Below are 19,721 nucleotides of genomic sequence, written 5' to 3'. Positions count from 1 at the left end.
AGGTTTTTGAATACAGATATGTACACTGACTGGATCAATAAATAAGCTTAAAACAGACGCTGGTAATACTTCCGTTTCGTGAGATTTTATTTTCAACAACATAACCTTGACAAAGTTGTAATACATTATATGCTACTGTTTATTTTAAAAAAAAAGAGGAAGTCATTAGCAATATGTTTTTTCTTTTCTTTCTGAGTCTAGCATAGAATCCCATCACTATAGCCATTCATGTTGGTTGTGATATACTGAGAATGAGGCCACTCAATAAACGCCACCCCCCCACCCCCCATCCCACCGGGAAACAAAAAACAAAATCTGCATCAGTCACTCACCTTCCATTTCCAACATCCCCTTACCCCCACCCACATCAAAGCCAGGGCAAACCAAGCGGCTACATGCTTTCTCCGAGGGAAATCATACAAAAAAAAGGAACACATGAAAGAAGCACAAAGTCCTAAAAATGTGGAATCTGGTGAGAATTTGTACAGGTGTGATCCCGGTACTGACCACTGTGGGGCAGTGTACATTTATCCATAAAGGTCATCGTCGTTGTCCTCATTGAACACTGGACCACTGCCAGTTCCGCCTGAGCCATGGCTTGGACCACTGCCACCTGTAGCACTGGAGGGAAACCTAAGACACACAGAACAAAGTTATTCATCCATTTTTATCCCACGATATGAAAATGACTAACATTTCAGTTGATTTATGTCTTTGAAGGCGAGTAAACAAGTAATAAGGACTTTCTCTGGTCATTTTCAGACAACTAATCATTTGAACAAAAGCTGCTTATATAGTTATTGCATTTCCTTAATGACTAATCTGCTCCGGTGTGACTGTCAATCAGAGCAAGCCCTCATAAGTACATCTGCACAAAGAGTGACATGCCACTTTCATGTGGTCATTCTTTAAAGCTTAAAAACAAAGCGTTCACCACTAACGCCAATATAAAATGTCAGAAAGTGTACCTGAAGCTGCCAAAACCACGGCTCTGCTGCAGTGTCTGAGCAAACATCTCATATTTGCGAATGTCATTGTCACTGACGGAGCGACGAGCAAATCGCATTGCCTCTTCAAAGTGGTCCTTCCTAATCTCTGGCACGGGATCATCCTCCTCCACCTCCTACAAAGAAGAGAATGTCAAAACACGAGAGATCAGAGGCAGCAGCAGCAGAACAGTCATGCGCAAATGCTCATCCAGATGTGAAAAAGCGAACAAGGGGACGGAACAAGCGCTGACCATAGCTGACGGGTTGGTCTGCCTCTCCCTCTCTCTGCGGATCTCGTTCTCGATGCTCTCTCTGATGGCCAGCTTACACGCCCGCTGGCAGATCTCTGTAAGATCAGCTCCAGAGAAGCCATTGGTCATCTTCGCCAGGAAGTCCAAGTCCACATCCTATCAAACAAAAGCAATGACAGGTTTAAAGCTCAGTTCTGCTCTGATGTAGTTTGTTATTCTTAGAAGCTCTTTTTTCCAAACAGTATTTTTCTCACTCCTGGCACTCTACTGGAGATCTCTTTGGAAAAAGTATTCTTTTTTTTATTGGCAAAACAAATCTTTATCCATATACTTGAATAATGTAAAAGTTCTTACTGTAGGTAGGAACAAAATGAATAGATATGCAACTTAAAATAAATGCCCTCAGTCTAACAGAAGCCTTTGAAAATAATAACAGTTCAGTTCTGCATACAAAGGAGACACTGCACAACTAGTGGGTGTGTTGGTGGTGTGAATAATGAGTAGCAGCATTGTCACCTTGCTGATGGGACTCTTGCGGAGGTTGGCCTTCAGGATGCTGATCCTGCTCTTCTCGTCGGGCAGTGGGATGTAGATGAGCTGATCCAGACGGCCAGGTCTCAGGATGGCAGGGTCGATGATGTCTGGTCTGTTTGTGGCTCCAATGATGAAGACGTTCTTCTTGCTCGACATTCCGTCCATCTCAGTCAGGATCTGGTTGATGACACGGTCGGCAGCTCCACCACCGTCTCCCACGTTGCCGCCACGGGCCTTGGCTATGGAGTCCAGCTCGTCAAAGAAGAGAACACATGGGGCTGCTTGACGCGCCTGGAAACGTAACGCAAACAATGTAGAAGTCAGTTCTTAGAGTTAAATCACCTTCAACTTAAGATTGTGACAGTCCTGTATATTAAACATACAATATGGAAAATAAATTAATCCCCCTCCCACACACAAGTTCTATAGCAGACACTAAGACCACTCTTACCTTGTCAAAGATCTCTCTGACGTTGGCTTCAGATTCTCCAAACCACATTGTGAGCAGCTCAGGTCCTTTGATGGAGATGAAATTTGCCTGGCACTCGTTGGCAATGGCTTTAGCCAGCAGAGTCTTACCACAACCAGGGGGACCGTAGAAGAGCACACCCTTGGATGGGGTCATGCCAAACTTGAGGAACTTATCTGGGTGCTCCACTGGGTACTGCACAAATGAGAGAGAAAAAAATACGTAGTATTATTCTAAGTTTACAGGTTGTCTTATATCAGTTTCAGACATGATGTCACTCTTGTAGGACACTCATACCTGCACCAACTCCTGCAGCTCCCTCTTGACATCATCCAAACCTCCAATGTCCTCCCAGGTGATGTTGGGAACCTCAACAACTGTCTCTCTCAGTGCTGATGGGTTGCTCTGGCTCAGAGCCCACTGCAATACAGCGTTGATCATGTTAGTACTGACTCAGACGGCTATGTGACACCATCTTACCGTTACCCCATGTCAAAGATCACATCACAAGTCTTACCTTGAAGTCATCCATGGTGACAGCAAGAGAGTTCATGACTTCAGCATCAATGGTCTCATCCTCAAGGTCGATCAGGTCCATCTTCTTCCTAATGGCCTGCAGGGCAGCCTCAGAGCAGAGAGCAGCCAGATCTGCACCCACGTGCCCATGGGTCTCATTGGCTACCTACAATACGATACACAAAGATCAATGCATCACAAAAGGTACCCATGAAATGCAGCTAGCTATAAATGACAGGGAGTTACATCTGTGTATTTATGAGTTCAGCTGTTTTGTAATGGATGATGATTGTCACAGAGCGTTGAACTTCACCACATCATATGTCAAACTCTCTGGCCAAGGGGGATCACATCGGTTAAGGTCAGTAATGAAGAAATGTAAACAAAACATTGTATTTGATAGTCTACCAGTCATGTTGCATTAAATAGATATACGCTCTCAGACTCCTTAATAAAACAGATTAATTAGCAGTTTGCAGTGCTGCTCCCTTTGTGAGCAACAGGTAAAAAAAACAAACAAACAAAAAACCCCACATGACTCGACCTCTCCTTAAGTGACATAATGTGCTGTATGGTACGACTTAACAGCAAAGAAATTATGTGCACAAACCTGTTCTAGGTCAACATCGTCAGCCAGTTTCATGTTCTTGGTGTGAATCTGGAGAATCTCCAACCTGCCAGTGGCATCTGGAATGCCAATGTCCACTTCCCTGTCAAAACGCCCTGGAGACGGTAGGGGTTAAAAAACAGGCATTACTTACCATGAAACACACAATGAGCACTAAAGATGATTCAAAACTCCTATCTACAGGAATTTAGTGTCTTTTCTAATGGAGTGGCAGCAGAAGTAACACTTCAGGTCTAAGACATGGCTGATTGCATTTAACTACACATCAGTATTTGTTGATGAAGCAAGAACAATTTCCAGCCCCTTGCCAAAGCTGTAGCATCCATCATATCCTTTAAAAGCTGTGAAACTGCAGAACTGTGAGATACTGACCCACTAGTGAACTGCAGAGCCCACAGAATTAATACCAGCCAGCAGTTTTAAGTCAAGAACTATGACAGCCTGCCTCAGGGATTCAAACAAAGAGATTCCCTTCATGTTCTATTAAATATCACACCATAATTTTCATCAGGGCTCTGTCCTAAGCCCACTGCCATTTATCATCGTCTTGGAAGCTCTCTCCAGAGAGTTTGAGATGAAGGTCCCCTGGGAGATGCTCCACGCTGATGACTTGGTCATTATCGCGGATAGCATCGAGGAGCTGAAAGCCAGACTGACCATGTGGAAGACACACATGGAAAACAAAGGACTGAGGGTCAACACGGGAAAGACGAAGATACTGTGCAGTGGCAAGGATTTGAACATACTGAAGGACACCGGCAAATTCCCTTGTGGTGTATGCAGAGCAGGGGTTGGCAGGAATTCCATCTACTGTGTAGGCTGCTCCCACTGGGTGCATAAGGCCTGCAGCGGCACCCAGGGCAGGCTGAGAGAAGATCCAACCTTTCGCTGTCCCAGATGCAGAGGCCTGGTAAGGCCTATTGATGGATGCCCTTTCGACCAGCTTGACATAGACAACCACAGCCTGAAAGTCATCGACAAGTTCTGTTATCTCGGTGACATGATCAGCACTGAAGGTGAAAGCCTGTCCAGCATCACAAAACACTGTAGAGCTGCGTGGGGCAAATTCAGAGAGCTGTTGCCTATCCTCACCTGTCGCACCCCAAGTCTGCTCACTAGAGGAAGAATCTATGCCTCATGTGTCCGCAGTGTTATGTTGTATGGCAGCGAGTGCTGGGTGACAAGAAACGAGGAGCACTCCAAACTGCTTCGGAATGAGAGGGCTATGATTAGGTGGATATGCGGAGTCAACACTCAGGCACATGGATACAGCCATACTGTACAGCAAGCTAGACCTAGTCCACCTTGAGGTCATCCTTAGAAGGAACAGGCCACGCTGGTTTGGGCACACATACCGCAGTCACTCCTGTATAAGGAAGTGCCAAACACTGGAGGTAGAAGGTACCAGAAGTAGAGGGAAACCATGGAAACCATGGATGGATAACGTTCTGGAGGACCTTCATTCTTGTAACCTTACAGTCGACATGGCCAAGGACAGGGATGAATGGCGACTGCAAGTTCGGGCTACCACCTGACCGTCCAACCCCCTCGAGGGGAAGAATGGACTCTAAACGCCTGATGATGATGATGATGAATTTTGAGTGTACTGTAATCATCAACGGGTATCTTAGGTGCACAATGCCCCATAAGTAATGCTGGTGTTTGAAAACTATATTTGAATTTGCTACAGGATGAGCGGATCCTTTTTGTTAGAATAATCCCACACTGCCTCTGTGTACATTATGTAAAACATTATAGGCCATTAGAAAAGATATTCATAGAAACTCATCTACATTTAATTTCTGGCAGTCCTGCAGTAAAACTTATCTACATTATCTTACTAGTCCTGAGTGCAGTATTTAAAAAAAAAAAAAAAAAAAAAACAAGAGGACAAAATTGATGCACACCACTAAAAGGAGATAAACATAATCAATGCCAAAACAAAAATATCACAAGGGTTGGGAAAACTTTGTGGTATCTAATGTGTTTTACTGGTATAACATTTTACTAAAAATATCCAGGTCTTTGTGGATGTGATGCTTTTCTGAGTTGTCAACAACTGAAATAAGTTAGATACAAGGTTTAACCAGATAATTTACCAAATCTCCTGAGAGCTGGATCAATGCTGTTGGGTCTGTTGGTGGCAGCCATGACAATGACATGTGCTCTCTGTTTCAGGCCATCCATGAGAGTCAGCAGCTGAGAAACTATGCGCCTCTCCACCTCTCCATGAGTCTGTACAACACAAAAGACATTGTCTGTGTAGATCATCAGTCATACATATCATGGTGATCATAGGACCTTCAGCATAAATCAACCTGACTTATCCTGTAGGCTCTTAAAGAGGTTTCACCTTCATTGAAGAGGCTTCTTCAGTTCTAAATGATTAATGGGGAATTTCTAATCACTCCAGCTCACATGGGTAATAGCCCATTACTGACCCAGGACTCACGTGGTTCAAGGCAAGAATTGTTGTTAAACCAGGAGGTCCACCAACAATGACAGCAATCATGGTGATACAGTTGCCAGTTTACAGTCTGCGGGGAGACCTAATCACTGCCTTATAGGTACTTGATAAGTGTCACAGACCCACTCCTCCACTTATCAAGCACCTACAGCACAGTGATAAGAATTCTCCCCAGAAGGTTTTGCCATTGTTAACATCTTGGGTCACTCCTGACATGGCAGATTCACCTCCCTTATTGTATAAACTGGCAGTTTCACCTCCATGATTGCTGTGGTTGTTGGTGGACCTTCTTGCTTCACAACAATTCCCACCTTGAGGCATGCGAGTCCTGGTCGTTAATGGGTCATTTACGATGTGAGCTGGAGTGACTAGAAGTTCTGTAACTTCCCAGCAACCAGTTAGAACTGAAGAAGCCTCTTGGATAAGAAGTGAGATATATTCAAGAACCTACAAGAGAAGCCCAGTTGATTCATACAGAAGCTCCTCCAACAAAAGACATTGTTGAAGCAATTCACATTCTAAGTATCCTCTAGACATGAATCTCTTGATGAAGACTGAAGCTCCTGTTAGGTATATTTTAAAATCAGAAAGAATGACTATTAGTGCACAATTAACTTAAAATATTTACTAAATAAACCTACATAAACAGACCACACTTTTGGTACAATTTCAACCCTCTCCTCAGTCGGGGCAGTGATGACTATTTTCAGTCATTTTAGAACACTCAAATCATAAACAGACACTCCACCGTTATCGAACTTTGCATTAGTTTTCATCTCTTTCCACTGACCTTCTCTCTCTTTGGAGCAATTGCATCAAGTTCATCGATAAAGATGATGGCAGGAGCATTCTTCTCGGCTTCCTCGAAGGCCTTTCTCAGGTTACTCTCACTCTCTCCAGCCAGCTTACTCATGATCTCAGGGCCTAAAATGAAGAGGCAAATCTTTTCATTTCAGAGGTAATCTTCCCCTAAGCAAACAAACTGATGAGACTCTGATAAACATTAGTATAACCGATCAAACCGCAACTCCAGTGTAAAGAATCAGGGACAAAGTATTACAAACAACCACAACAATGAATAAGCGTGTATAGACAACAAATACAGATGAGTGTTCTTACCATTAATCAGGAAGAAGAAGGCCCCTGTTTCATTGGCCACAGCCCTGGCAATCAAAGTTTTTCCAGTTCCAGGTGGTCCATATAGCAGAATTCCACGTGGAGGCTGAAAAAGAAGAAAACAATTTTGAGGTCAGTCCTTTATGTGAAAAAGGGAAAACGTGTAGATTAAATAAAGACAGGCTGAATATTTCTAAACTTTCAGCTGCCTTAATGACATAATTCCACAAACTGAAAGTCAAAACCAAAAGCATCGTAGATTAGTTTATTTCCTCCTTTACTCTGGTTAAATATTCACAGTGCACTGTATAGCAAACAATAAATATACTAGAACAGCAATACAGATGTAGAACACTTCTACAGTGACTCAATGCCAGTTACACAGTAATATCGCTCCATATTGGCTACTGGTTGTTTCTACATAACTATGATAAAAGCACAAACCTTGTAAAACTTAAGGGAACGTGCCTTTTAGGCTGTACGTAGATGTTCTACTTTACTGTTTAATGAGATTTTCAATTTCATTTCACCATTCACTTTAAAATTCCACAAAGAAGGGTAAATCTGTTTGCTTATGTCTTGTTCTTCCATGCAGATTAAAAAGGTACTTCACCTTGACTCCTATCGCCTTGAACAGTGCGGGGTGTCTGAGAGGCAGCTCCACCATCTCTTTGATCTGAGCCAACTGCTTCCTTACTCCTCCAATGTCATCATAGCCCACTTCGTTCAGGGACTCTTCCTCATCCTGCATGTTCAAACACAAGATGTTCAAATTTCCATGCAGTTTATTTTTGGTAAGTGTTAACCCATTTACCATGAGTGTAGTTGCTATTTACCTCTCTCCTAATTGGCTCTCCCTCACAGTGAATGACTGTGTCAGGAGCAACGATACAGTAGGGGGAGGGATCAGTCTCGACCACCTTGAACTCTACAGCACGCATACCTCCTCTGACCAGGAAAATATCACCTTCACAAGGTAAAAAAATATTTAATATTCCAACAGAGCTGTACATTTACTGTTACTCAAATAAATAGGCATGCAACATAAATTCTTTGTCATCAGATGGAAGCTGGTACTCACCTTTGCGGATTGGCCTGTAAGCCTCCAAGAAGTATGGCTTCAGGTACACCTCAAACAGGTTCCCAGTAATTCCTTCTACTGTGTCATCTATTGGGAGGACATGAATCCTCTTTCCGTATTTGACATCAGGACATGGCTGGATGCTAAGGGAGAGAATACATTTAAATCTTTGTATTTATTTAAATGGTCACAAGAGAAAAAAAAAGTAAGACGAGCACATGCTTCTTCCTACCTGATAACATCTCCAAGACGGACCCTCAGATTGTTGCGGACCACCCTGTTCATGCGAACCTTTTCATCAGAACAGGTGTCATCAGACAGCACGATGCAAACAGTCTCCCGCCTTTTCTTGCCCTTCATCAGCACTGTGTCTCCACGGAAGAGCTGCAGCTCGTCCATCTTGGTCTAAAGACACATTAAAAGTTATTTTGTAAATCACAGTGTGTCTTCATCATAACAATTTACCGCTTTTTGAATTTGTGAATGCACACCTGAGAGAGTGAGACCACACTGTTGTCTTCATTGATGGACTCATCAACAATCAGTCTGTTGGGTCTGTTCTTCTGTTTCAGAATGGCCGTTGCTAGATCATCATTTTTGGATCTATGATGAGAAGAAAGCAAGATATAGTCAAATAAATACTTATGATTGTGCAACTCAAAAGACCTCATGCAGCACCTACAATAATTATGAACAAAATGAAAAGTAAATGTTCAATAGAATTAAAAAAAAAAACAATGAACAGGAAACCTAGAACATCACATTCTACAAAAAAAAATGAACGTTGGGTTTCCTCACTTCAATAAAACCACCTATTACGAATCTAACCCCGAAGGTGCTCTGAGACACTTTTCAGTTCTCCTGAGAACTACATTTCATCCCTTTGTTCTCCTTTGCAAGACGGATTTCTGTACTCAAAGGGTCATTGGGGTTAACTGCTTAAACGTGTCACTCACAGAGGACCTTTAGAAGGAAAATGAAATCCATGATAACAGTCTATTACGAGAGACTGGGTGTCCTTGGTACTCGGGCATGAGAACTTGCATTGCTGAGTGTTAATACCTGGTTTTGCTAGTAAACTATCAGTGTGTTTTGTATAGCCGAGAGAAAGATCAATTGTGTGGTCCTTGTACTTCTGTAAATACTCAGGTATTAGTGTCATGAACGCATGAGGCGGTTGTGAATAAAACTATTTAGTATTTCTTTCCCTTCCTAATTAAGAATATTAATATTCATATTAACAACAACAACAACAACAACAGTTATGACATTAAGCATGGATGTCTGCAACGTTGTAAACAGGTCGTTAACACAACCCCCGGTACAATTGTTGAACGACACAAACTGATAAGTCGTCCATTCAAAAATACGTTTAGCAAAGCAACACATTAAGTCAAATTGCGACCCGTTTCTAGAAAACTCTTGGACCGTTTATGTAGTTTCTCTTTCATGTTGTTAGCATGCTAATGGTAGCCTCAAAGCTAGCCGACTGGCGAGCAAGCGAGCCCAGATGACACAGCAAAAGAATTAGAAAAAAACTTTGTTAGCTAGCTAGGTTACCCTTTAAAAGACTTGCGCTACATATTCAGCGTGACTGTTCACATGTCAGCTACCAACATAACACTGGCGTTCATATTAACTATATTTAATATTTCTTGGCTGTTAAGCTAACGGCGTAATAGTATCCAAGTAAATTCTCGATCATTTAGAATGAGCAGCCAACCCTATTAGCATGCTAGCTTTGATGCACTGTGTAGAATGGCTATAAGCAGCTCCCCATGAAGTTAGCCGTCTGGATAGCTAACGTTCCATTTCGTAAAACCGTTGGCCTATTATTCAAGTTTGTGGTATTCACTAAGCAGATTTATGTGTTCTAAATTCACAATTTGACAGCAAGTGCAAAGACAGGCTAATAACCGGCTGATAGGCCAATATCTGTCGGCGTGATGGTGGACGGCCTTGACACCATTGCTATGCTAACGTTAGCATTCAAACACGACAGCGATGACTGCGCTTTGTCGAGTCGCTGTCACACAGCTGGCTAACTCAGCACCGCCAACTGACCAACAACAACTGTGTAAATGACAACAATTTAACAACTATGGACAATTCAGATAACACACCACAGCTAGCACAGCTGTAAAATTAGGTTATCCAATCAACGGACTAAAGTGCGGAGGCTGAAGTAGTGACCCCATTAGCTCTACTGCTAGCAAATTCGGTAATGTATTAGCTTTCGAGCTAACTTTGATAAACTAACGTATTCTGAACTAGCGTTAGACATTTAAAGGGTATTTGCCGATGACCATTGTTCCGAAAATCGCATTTTAATAAGAAGGAAATGTATTTGTACTTACTCCCCTCCCGAAGCCATGGTGGTCCACCTGGTTTACTATTAATAAATAAAGAAATTCTAGCTAAATGTTTAAGAGGCTTAACCTGTCCTCGTTACTCAACGTTCTCTGTGATTTCACACGAAAGAGCAGCAGTTTCCGTGCTTTCTTTACAGTTATACCGTGAGCTGGATGGATCCTCCATTCTGATTGGCTGCTGGCTGTCCGTCAAATTCAACGACCAATCAAAAAACCCGTAGTCTGTCGTCATCGGGGGTTTTGTGGAGTTTTATGAAGCAGCGCGATGGTCCCGTTTTCATCAACTTTTCTCTTATTGGCCTTTCAACAAAACCCGATCATCCAGTAATCGTCCACCGCGTTGATATTGAAGAAACGCAAAAACATTAAATTATCGTCTTTACTCTTGGTAACAGCATGTGTGAAAAAGAGTGCAGATTAATCTAAACGTATTAATGGGCGATATCATATTAATAAGATGCATAAACAGACATTTTAAAGCAGCAACACAATTTATTGTATTTTCTGAAGTAGTAAGCACTGTGCTTGATATTATTGTAAAAATATTAAACCAACAGTCTTCATTAGTCTTGAATGGCTAACATAAACAATTTCCTTTCCTACAACTCAGTTCAGACCCCCATGCAGTACGTTCCATAGTCTTTCATCGTTTCATGCATAAACCACGTCAGGTGTACCACCAGCCCTGTGTCTATTCTCAGTTTCAAACACTGTGAACTCTTAAAACATGCTCTAGTTTACTCTCCCTGTTGATCCATGTTTGTTGTGAGAGTGGATTACGTTTCACAGGGTGGAGAAAGTTGATCCGGTTCATTAAGTGACAGGGCATTCTCTTTTTGTCTCCAGGTTGACTAGGTAGGACCAAGTTCCTGTATTCTGTGGCGGAGCTCTGCTGAGTCCAACAAAGGGCCAGACTGAGGTTCCTGTAGGTACACAGGAAGATTCCTGCAACACAAGGGGCAGAATGACAGAAGCAGCACTGCATCACAGCACAGTAAATGTGGTCTGTCTACAGCAATAAGACTGAGACTGATTAAATCACCAGCTGCCTAAATTTCTTCTTCTTTTCTAAAAAAACAAACAAACATCCTGTTCAGGCCTAGTATCATAAATCATCCCATATTTAAACTGTGTTTTGATAGAACTAAGACGGGTGTCAGTTAGTTTGTGGCATCAGAATACATCTCATATTCATTTTGAATAACCATTTGTGATTAGAGAAATGTACTACAAAGCAAGTTTGACATAACCAGGCTTTCTTTGTGTAACAAAACCTAAAACTCCCTTAAATCAGAGATAATACGTACTACTGTAGCGGTTATTAACTTCCGTTGTTAAGTCAGGTTTTTTTCACCCGGTCCTGTGTGTGCATGCATAAAAGGGGGCATTACAGGCATTATTTGACTCATCTTCCACACAAGAAATGGATCGATTGCATGCTGCCTACTTCAGTCAAGAGCAACGGGCTGTTAAAACGGTGGGTCATGAAGAACATCAGAAAAAATGTCACAGTAAAAAGCAACATTTTTTCTGAAAACAATGCAAAATTTGTTGTACATGTTGTACTTAAGACTGAGCGACTTAATTTTAATGTGACAGCTGCACATTAGAGCCCTTAAACTCTAAACAACAAACATTTATAAAGCTACGCAAAAAGAATTTAGGTCTGACACTGTTCCAAAATAAATGACAAGTGTTCTTTAGTTTTTGACTAAATCACGGATAAATTAATGCTACTGATAAATATTTTCTATGATAAATAGCAAGATACTAATTAATTCTGTAGTTGCTACAATAACAACAGTGGAAAATGGACAACAAATCAGGATCAAACCTAAAAGCCTATTTATGCAATTTCTGCATCACCACTTGCATGTATGTCAGTCAGGAAGAGAACTTGTGAAAGAGAGGTGCTCCTTAAAGCCAGTTTAATTTCCAACCTCTGACCATGACCTCCTTCAAAGAGGTCAGCTGTGCAGCATGAGTTACCATGGTGATCGAGGCCAGGTTAAAAGAGAACAACCTTCATGACACTGAAGGCCAACTACAACCTCACTAACCCACAATTATCACTTTGTCGTACACGCCCCAGATTTTAGCTTACAAGTTTATATTTGAGATCCTACACAGAAAAATATGTGAACAATGGCTGAGAAGATGTTCAATCTTCACAACAGGTGAGACTATTGTGTGATGTATGTTGCTATTAACATTAAATTGGGTATTCAATACTTTAGTGGTTATTCCTGATCCACTCTGAGTGTGGCTTGAACAATCAAATCCCACTGCATAGTATAAAGAACAACTCTACCGAGGACAGTAAATGTAAGAGTGACAGCGTCTTACTCGACTAAGGACTGAGTGGTCAGGCTCCAGGTCTTTTCCCAACAAGCTGCTGCCTCCCGTCTCCTGCTGAGCCTCCACAGCACCTCACCACACCACAGTCCTGCACCCACACACTCTGAGACAACACACACAGCATGATGATGTGTTCTAACAAAGGAGCGTACAAACCGAGCACAGATTCACCATAGTCCTGTGGTGCATTCATCCTAACGCCCACATTTCATGGCACAAGATTCAAGGTAAAATAGGTGCTATTTTATATCATATGAAGTGTAAAGCTCACAGTGTTCATATGTTTGTAACCACTGGCTTCACATTTAAAAGCAGAGATGATGACTTTTTCTGTATTATCAATATTTTCATACAAAATATACTCACTGAACAGGATTCAGAACACACTAAATGTTGTCAGCTGTGGAAAAGGTGTGAATCTAACCTTTAAACTACCTGAAGGACAATATAAGGGACATACAGGGGAAATCTTGTGGTTTTATCATGTAGTTAGTGATACCCAAGTACAAGACTGAAGTGTCTGCCTATAGCTGACCTTAGCTTGCCTCTGTATAACTACGTCGCTGCAGTGCAATAAACATATGTCAAAAATAGCTTCTGCTTTACACATCATTAAGTTATAGCCATGGTGTGCATACCTGGAAAGGCCTGTAGGCTGAGCTGTAGGTCTCTCAGTGCCTCTTTTAGCTTGTCAGTCTGGGTGAAGCTGATGCCCCTGCCAGCTAGTGAAAGCCCCTTCAGCTTCTGAAGGACACACAGGTCTTTTCCTCGTTGGACATCCATGTCTGCACTGGAGAACTGTGGTTGGAAATCTATAATCGACCATAAAGTAACAGAAGCTATAGGTTGTATAAAAAGGGAAAGACATCTACAGAGTACACAAAAAAAAAATCAAAAAAATGCTCACCTCTCTTCTTTAAGCGCACCTTCACCAGCAGGTTAATACACCTGCAAAGCAGAGCACAATCTTACGTGTTTGTTTAGACTCATAAAATCTGACGACAGAAATAAAAGTAATTTCATCTCATTGACCTTGTGTAGTGAGTCACAGCTTGTTTCCAGTCCTTCAGGTGAGAATGGCAGTGACCCTGGAGGAGGTAGGCAGCTGCGGTCCAGAGCACCATTGCCACCCTATTTTCACCCTCCGTGTCCCTGGTCTCGGCTTCTCTTCTTTCCTCCGGCTCTTCTAACACCACTTTCTCTGGGAGCAGCTCCAGTGTGGTGCTAATGACTTCACTGCAGAGTGCCAAACAGTCTGCAGGCCGCCGTGCCATGAGCAAGGCAGCGCCAGCCTCCAGGTAAAGCTCAGGTAACCTTGGTATTGTAGCATCCTGAGTGTGCAGCTGAGATAGAGACACACAACAAACACAGCTCAGTTTACATATTAAGAACGCATTCCTTGCCAGAGCAAACAGAATATGAATTCTCACAAACATAGCTTTACTAGTACTACTTACTAAACAGTTTTTTTTTTTTTTGCAAATTTAACCTAAATAATCTTGTATATCTGTCATTGTTTGCACTCTTACTCCTTGTTGATCTTCTGAGTGAAGAACCGCCAGCAGGTCCAGATAATGTTCAACACCCTCTGACACTCTGCAGAAACAGCAGCAACACTCATTCATGTGTGTCATGTTCATTTGCATGTTCTGGTTTCGAGTAGCGTTCAGGTGCAGGACGGTTGCAGACACTCCACGCTGCTCTTCTCACCTGCCACAGAGCAAACACTTGAGGGCCAAACTGTGAAGGACACTGAGGGCAGATGGGACAGAGAGCAGGCTGCTCAGTGATTGGCTGCAGAGGAGTGAGGACGGAGAGAGGAGATGGGTGCTGGCCAGAGCAGGATCTGTAGCAGAGGGCAGCATCAAAGTCTGCGGGACAAGACAGGTTTCATGTTTCAGCATGCAGGCCTGCACTTAAGTGGATATGTGTCAGCGATCAAATTTTATTCAATCCAGTGTGCTTTGTTGGCGTGAATGTCAGGTAAACAATATTGCTACAGCATCACGGACGATACAATAAAAAAAAAAAAAAAAAAAAAGGTAAGAGAATAAAGAAAAAAGAAATCCAAGACAATATATTAAGTAGAATACAATTATTAGGTAGCTAAAAGAATAAATCATGCATTCTCTTTCCTTACCAAATTGCTTGAAGTATTCCACTCTTACACTTTTATTATATTTGTCACATTTTACAGTGAAGTGCATCTCTGTCTCTACCTCACCTATCATTCTATAACTTTTCCACTATTGGTAGTCATGATGTTTTCTAATAATACAAATTATTTACCCACATCTACAAGACAAATGTTTTTACTAGTCTTATCAACAGCTGAAATCCATTTTAACATGTCGACGTGCAATGCCCATAAAAACTACTCAACCTTTGGATGTTTCACCCGTTTGTTGCCTTTATACATGAAATCAGTAAAGTCAGTTTCCACTTTGATATTAAAGACTTTTTTTCTGCAAATTCTTGTCAGAAAACACAAATTATATTGACCATGATTTAATGCATAAAATCAACAAAATGGTGAAGCATCCAAGGGAGGTGAAGACTTTTTCTAGGCATTGTATGTACTGTATTATGTGCTGTGAATGGGTGTTACTCACTGAGTGCAGTAAGCGAAGAGCTTGTATCTCAGCCTGTGTGTTTCCCAGCTGTCTGTAAATGAGCATGCTCTGGTAGAGAGCACACACACAACGGGAGTCTGTCTCAAGTGCCTTTCTGTAGCACTGCAATGCCATCTGAGGGCGTCTCTGGAGACAAATATAAACAATACGCTCACTGCATACAAACACTCAGACGTGTTCCATTTTTGTTTGCACATGCACTGTGAGTGTGTACCATATGGGTGAGGCAGGAGCCTGAGAGGAGGTGTGTGTATCCTACTAGAGCTCTGGGAGCTGGCAGGGAAGAAGCTGCCTGCAGACCAGTCAGAGCCTCTGAACTCTGACCCTCAGTCAGCCTCTCTGCACCTTAGTCAAACAGAGCACAGCCACACATAGTCAAGGAGACATTTTATAAATCATTGTCATCTATCAGTGCCATATACTGTATAATCGTTCCTATATCCAAATGCTGCTGTCTTTTAGGAGCCTTTAATCTATTCACCAGAACTATTTCTAGGAGCATATATTGACAGTGAAAAGTCAGTTCTAACAATCAACATTCAAATACATACTCCATCAGGTTAATCTAGCTTTAGATATTTTTCCTTTCGGTTACTGTGCTCTTGTGGGGGTGAGGCATATATTTAGAAAGCACAGAGCAGCAATCCAAACACTAGATGTGTTAGAAGCGCCACACATCATCACAAAAAAAAAAACATATCTGCTCCTTAAAAATGCATTAAGAAAATAAAAATGTTGCTGACCTAGTGCAATGGACGTGCAGATCTGCAATAATTCAATAAGCCTTCTCGGGTCCATCACCATTAGTGGAATGTTTGAGGACTTTGACCTTGCCTCACTGATAGCGCCATCTCCTACTCCGCCACATAGTGTCTCAAACAGAGAAGGCATCTCCTCCTGCACCACAGGAAAAAAATACAGTAGTAGCAGTTGTGTCTTATCCATAATAATGACAGCAAATGCAACCTCACGCCTGTGATATCCCACATTACAGATGTGTACTGGACACAGCTGACAGGCAGTAGGGGATTAGATGCTTATTCATCAAGCAGTACCACCAAGGAGGAATCTGCAGTATGACAACAACACCAACATACAGCAAGAGAGTGATAAAGATTTGTTTTCAGTTAGAGAAAGAACAGAGAGTCCTACAACAGACGGCACGGCGCTCACAGAGCTCTGATATCAACATCATCAAGTCCATTTGGTGTTACATGAAGAGACATTATAGTGAGACAGAACAAAACCCAACAAGAACTGTGGCAGGATGATTTTAAAATCCTACTGGCCGAAGTTTTAGGCTTGCATTATATTTGGTTTCTATAAGAGACTGGAGTATAAAGATGATAGTAGCTGGCATCTGTCTTCTAAAATAAAGAAATGTCATAAGATAAAAGGAAGGAGACAACAGGGGCTGAACACCAGCACGATCACTTCATATTTTCCTTAGTTACATCAAAGGAAACCATAGTGGAAGCTGACAGGGATTCATTATTTGAGATTCAGTATAGCAATTTGGTCCACATTACAAGCTAAATGACAGTCACTTAATGAGGTTTAACAAACTGTACTAAACCATAGGATGCTACAGAGCTCCTTTAAACCATAGGTAACAAGTGAGGTGGGAACAGGTCACTTCTAGGACATGTTCCCACCTGATTTCATTACATAATCTTACCTGAAATTCCTGTATAGTTTTCAGCTGGCACGTGGCCAGCCATATGGCCCACTGCAGACAGACGAGGTACAAGACAGAGGGGTGCAAATGTGTGTTCTCCACTGATTTCAGAACTGCTCTCCAGCAGACAAGAGGATCTGAAGCACCAGTTTCACCTCCTGTCACCTGCAGCACTGTAAGCAACAACAGCAGGCCGCAAAAGTTTCACACTGAGAGATCCTTTCAACTCACATGAAACTTGATTTACTGCATTAGTCCCTGTATCATTTACATGGCCATTATTTCACATAGAGGCCCACCTCTCTCTGCAGCTTGTGTGAGGAACAACTCAGCCTCTGAGAACTGAGCCTGAGCAGTAGCACACACACCGGCATTATACACCACTGCCAGCTCCAACTGTGTGTAATCTGAATTAGGAGGAATACCTGCAGAAGATGAGTATCGATTAAGATAATGAGCCGTTTGCTTTTGCAAGTTAGGTCTTTGAATTATGAAGAACATGCAGCACCTTGTATTATCCCTAAAAGTTTGTGAAACTCATAGGAGCACCACTTCAAATGAGGCTGGTTATGGTCCTGCCTCACGGTATCTCGTCCTTTTTCTGGCTGCTTAAAAAAAAAAAAAAAAAAACAACATGAACAGTGTATAACACAGTGTTTGCTCACTTTAAGCAACATTCAGTGATCAGACATTTGTATTTAACTTGAGAATTTACATTTTATACAACTTTACATTCCTACTCCACTGTACTGTAGAAAGAAAAAAAGATATATTTTACTTTACCACATTTACTGCAGTAACTTTGCAGGAATATATTTTTACATTCAAGAAATGAGCTGAACCAAAAAATAAATGCTGCAATCATGTAGTACATTTTATCTACTCTTTTTAATATAGGAGAAAAAGCACTGTTGTTCAAATGTACGACTCCTCTGCAACAGAATGGATGTCATGACCCAACCAAGTAGACAGCATGTTGGAAATGATAACGAGTAGATTAGAAGGTGGGGTCGTAGGCTAAAAATCATAAATCAGTAATGAGTCAAACATCTGCATAGACCTAATGTGGTTTTTGATGCTGGCTTGCAGAATGTTGTTCCACTCTTTCTGAGTGTCTTGGTGAAGTTGATGGATTATATACTGTCAGATTCAAACACACATCCATCCAGAACATCCTGTGGCAGATCGTCTGTTAGACCATACTGTGTGTAATAACTTCTTAGATAATAAATAGTGGCGTTGTGCACATTCAAGTCCCAGATTATAGCCCTGACATGCCAGTGTCCAGCAGGCAAACAGTCCCTTTTCATTTTTCTCTTGTTGTCTGTGGCATCAAGTCATTTGAAAAAATCTGAATTTTAAGGTGGACTTTCATAGAGACTGGTCAAAAGAGTGTCTGTGTGCTGATCACACTGTCTGATCATAGTCCTCTAAAGCCACCTGACCAGGATGTGGATTAATTAGGTTTTCAGTGTGAATCTCTCACCAGTTAAACACTTTAAAACAATATTCAATGTACACAATTGGCTATATCTATATATTGTTCACTGCATTTACATTTTTAGTAAATATTTTTACAAACAGGAAATTTGATTAGTTATTAAAATGTGATGCACTGTTGTAGATAACACTATTTAAATGCATATACAGCTGGTAAAGTCAGCTCCACCATCTACAACATTACAAATGTGATTACAAGTTAATACCTCTGCAACAATAATTCAATAATATAAAAATGAATGAATGAATATGAGAGGGGGTTGAGAGCATAATGCTATACTTTAGATAACTCAAACACATTCTGCTGTCAGTAATTATATGCCTTTTTTATTCTGATACTGTTTTGATACAGTCATATTGCCATGTATACTCAAGTCACGTTGAAAGATATGTCTTCTACTTCTGAAAGTATTAAATTAAAGACAACCAAGGAAGAAAACCGTTTTTCTATGTCACTTTTATATCAACTCTGTGTTCTTAGTATGTTATAGACTACCGCAAGTATAAATATAAAGTTAGCTACGACTACATCGTGATGTTTTTGCTTTCTTCTATGCTATATTGCTATTCTCACCAAAAAACAGAACATTAACGTCAAGTTACATGCTAGCTTAACACTTTGCTGGCTAACATCACTTACCTTCCACTTGTTTACCAACTCGTTGTTTTCCTGGATCCATTTATTTAATAAAGACGGCGGTTGGGACATTTTATGAGACATAACATCCGTGTTTTCTGAAAAAGTTGGTGATATTTTGTTTGAACTTTCCCTCGTCTGTCGAACAGCAGCCGACACCGGAAGTAAACGGTGGTGTGTTTCAGGTGCTGCTGTGGGGCTCTGCTGCCTCCTGTGGCCATATCTGCGAACTACACCTGCAACCTGCGGACTGTCCAGCAGGTGGTGCTGTGTGGAGCCAACTTCAGCTGCTTTTCTAGAAACTTCAATCACTGTTTGTCACAGGCATGAAACTGTTAAGAGATGATGTTTCTTTTATGGTCAGCAACGCTCATAAACATCATAAACACACACACTCACACACACTCACGCTGCAAAGCTTTAATGTATTCAGTTTGTTTCCACTCCTTTGAAAATCTGCATTGGCCATATTGGCACGCTTCCATAATCACA

The 19,721-nt window shown here is 41.5% G+C and overlaps 2 protein-coding genes across 5 annotated transcripts; both read right to left on the bottom strand.

Annotated features, from left to right (window-relative positions):
- Nucleotides 1-69: 69 nt before the first annotated feature.
- On the bottom strand, nt 70-10,563 carry vcp (valosin containing protein). The gene is made up of 17 exons (XM_022197777.2): nt 10,409-10,563; nt 8,543-8,654; nt 8,284-8,456; nt 8,052-8,194; nt 7,807-7,937; nt 7,584-7,715; nt 6,974-7,076; nt 6,645-6,778; nt 5,487-5,622; nt 3,370-3,482; nt 2,761-2,925; nt 2,541-2,663; nt 2,226-2,438; nt 1,757-2,065; nt 1,241-1,396; nt 969-1,123; nt 70-633 (listed from the first exon to the last, which is right to left on the bottom strand). Exons 1-17 carry the CDS (start codon nt 10,423-10,425, stop codon nt 528-530), a joined length of 2,421 nt encoding a protein of 806 aa, XP_022053469.1. The 5' UTR covers nt 10,426-10,563; the 3' UTR covers nt 70-527.
- Nucleotides 10,564-10,895: 332 nt separating this feature from the next.
- fancg (FA complementation group G) lies at nt 10,896-19,603 on the bottom strand. Of its 4 annotated transcripts, XM_022197819.2 has the most exons (14): nt 19,233-19,582; nt 17,601-17,700; nt 17,392-17,517; nt 17,093-17,265; nt 16,158-16,311; nt 15,629-15,759; nt 15,394-15,540; nt 14,492-14,652; nt 14,311-14,377; nt 13,814-14,124; nt 13,689-13,729; nt 13,420-13,593; nt 12,770-12,884; nt 11,142-11,368 (listed from the first exon to the last, which is right to left on the bottom strand). In XM_022197819.2, exons 1-14 carry the CDS (start codon nt 19,311-19,313, stop codon nt 11,275-11,277), a joined length of 1,875 nt encoding a protein of 624 aa, XP_022053511.2. In that variant the 5' UTR covers nt 19,314-19,582; the 3' UTR covers nt 11,142-11,274. The 4 variants fall into 4 exon arrangements, with proteins under 4 accessions (XP_051806701.1, XP_051806700.1, XP_051806699.1 ...); XM_051950741.1 differs by lacking the exon at nt 12,770-12,884 and having other exon boundaries at nt 10,896-11,368; nt 15,629-15,753; nt 19,233-19,603; XM_051950740.1 differs by lacking the exon at nt 12,770-12,884 and having other exon boundaries at nt 10,896-11,368; nt 17,601-17,697; nt 19,233-19,597.
- Nucleotides 19,604-19,721: the final 118 nt, after the last annotated feature.

This window comes from Acanthochromis polyacanthus, chromosome 7, assembly GCF_021347895.1.
Source record: "Acanthochromis polyacanthus isolate Apoly-LR-REF ecotype Palm Island chromosome 7, KAUST_Apoly_ChrSc, whole genome shotgun sequence".
Taxonomy (NCBI): domain Eukaryota; kingdom Metazoa; phylum Chordata; class Actinopteri; family Pomacentridae; genus Acanthochromis; species Acanthochromis polyacanthus.
This window is presented reverse-complemented; position numbering and strand designations above follow the sequence as displayed.

Bases quoted from the DNA above. Each gene is read 5' to 3' on its own strand.
- vcp (XM_022197777.2), bottom strand. The intron at 7,716-7,806 runs GTAAATAGCAAC...TTGAACATGCAG, and splicing joins GAGAGCCAATTAGGAGAGAG to GATGAGGAAGAGTCCCTGAA. The intron at 1,124-1,240 runs GTCAGCGCTTGT...TCTTCTTTGTAG, and splicing joins AGACCAACCCGTCAGCTATG to GAGGTGGAGGAGGATGATCC.
- fancg (XM_051950739.1), bottom strand. From the start codon at position 19,313: ATGTCTCATAAAATGTCCCAACCGCCGTCTTTATTAAATAAATGGATC. The intron at 17,701-19,232 runs GTAAGTGATGTT...TTTTTTTTTAAG, and splicing joins AGTTGGTAAACAAGTGGAAG to CAGCCAGAAAAAGGACGAGA. The intron at 16,312-17,092 runs GTAAGATTATGT...CCTGTGGTGCAG, and splicing joins AAACTATACAGGAATTTCAG to GAGGAGATGCCTTCTCTGTT.